The sequence below is a fragment of the Tarenaya hassleriana genome, unplaced genomic scaffold (genome assembly GCF_000463585.1).
Source record: "Tarenaya hassleriana unplaced genomic scaffold, ASM46358v1 Cleome162, whole genome shotgun sequence".
Classification (NCBI taxonomy): Eukaryota; Viridiplantae; Streptophyta; class Magnoliopsida; order Brassicales; family Cleomaceae; genus Tarenaya; species Tarenaya hassleriana.
The window spans coordinates 181424-182267 of NW_010965040.1; the positions used below are offsets into that span (position 1 = coordinate 181424).

General features: G+C 36.1%; 1 protein-coding gene across 1 annotated transcript in view; it reads left to right on the forward strand.

The window, feature by feature from the left end:
* Positions 1-319: 319 nt before the first annotated feature.
* Positions 320-844, forward strand: part of LOC104809703 — a gene marked incomplete at its 3' end in the record, with an annotated part of 27933 nt that continues 27408 nt past the window's right edge. Inside the window, exons 1-2 of the mRNA XM_010535755.1 lie at positions 320-391; positions 442-507. Of these exons, the coding sequence (XP_010534057.1) occupies positions 320-391; positions 442-507 (138 nt within the window). The remainder of the gene's footprint in view (positions 392-441; positions 508-844) is intronic.

Consider the following 844-nt stretch of genomic DNA (forward strand, 5'->3'; position numbering starts at 1 on the left):
TGATATTCATGCATCATACTCCGCTGTAATTTGAAACATTACAAGAGTATATCTCAGTGAGATAGTCTGGACTTAAATGGTGAAACTTGCATGCTCGGTTTCAACGTCCTAGAAGTTCAGGGGGAGAAAAGTCAGTGAAGTGTTCGGTGGAAAGTGAGGTATTTCTGACTTAACTGATCAAGCATTATGCTCTAATGATCTGCTGAATGATGTTATTAGATTTAAAATTTGAAAGATCCTAATTAATCTCGCATGTGTTTTCATTTGATTTTCAAAAAAAATATATATATAAACCGGATTTGAGTTGAGTGGTGAAGTAATGACTAAGTTATTGGACAATGTGGAGCTGAAAAATCAGAGACTTGCAATCAATTTTGTGATGAGAAAGGAGGTATCACTCATATTATCCTACTGCGAGTGTTGTTGTTAAGTGTTGAACAGAAGAATGGTGAGACAAATGTGTGCACTCCTAGATCCAAGAGGAAGATTCAAAATTCTGCAAGCCAGGTAAGTGTCTTAAATCTCTTCTCACTCAAGATTTTGGATTATTTCATACATGCACACAGGGGGAGAATGTGCAGATGATGATTCAGAAGATGAAGATAATGAGATGATAATGATTCCATCGATGGAACTGAGAACGTACAGGAACAAAAGAAAAAGACAAGGTCAAAGTGGTCAGAGTTACTTCAAATTTAAGTCAAACTTGTCTGAATGAATGTGGAGAAATGTGTTGTTAAGTGAAGCAAAGTCAAATATGTCTGAATCATGATGCGAATCCTGATGCGAAGTTGTGCTGAATTGAGAACATTTTTATGTGTGTGTGCATGATCTGAAATAACCA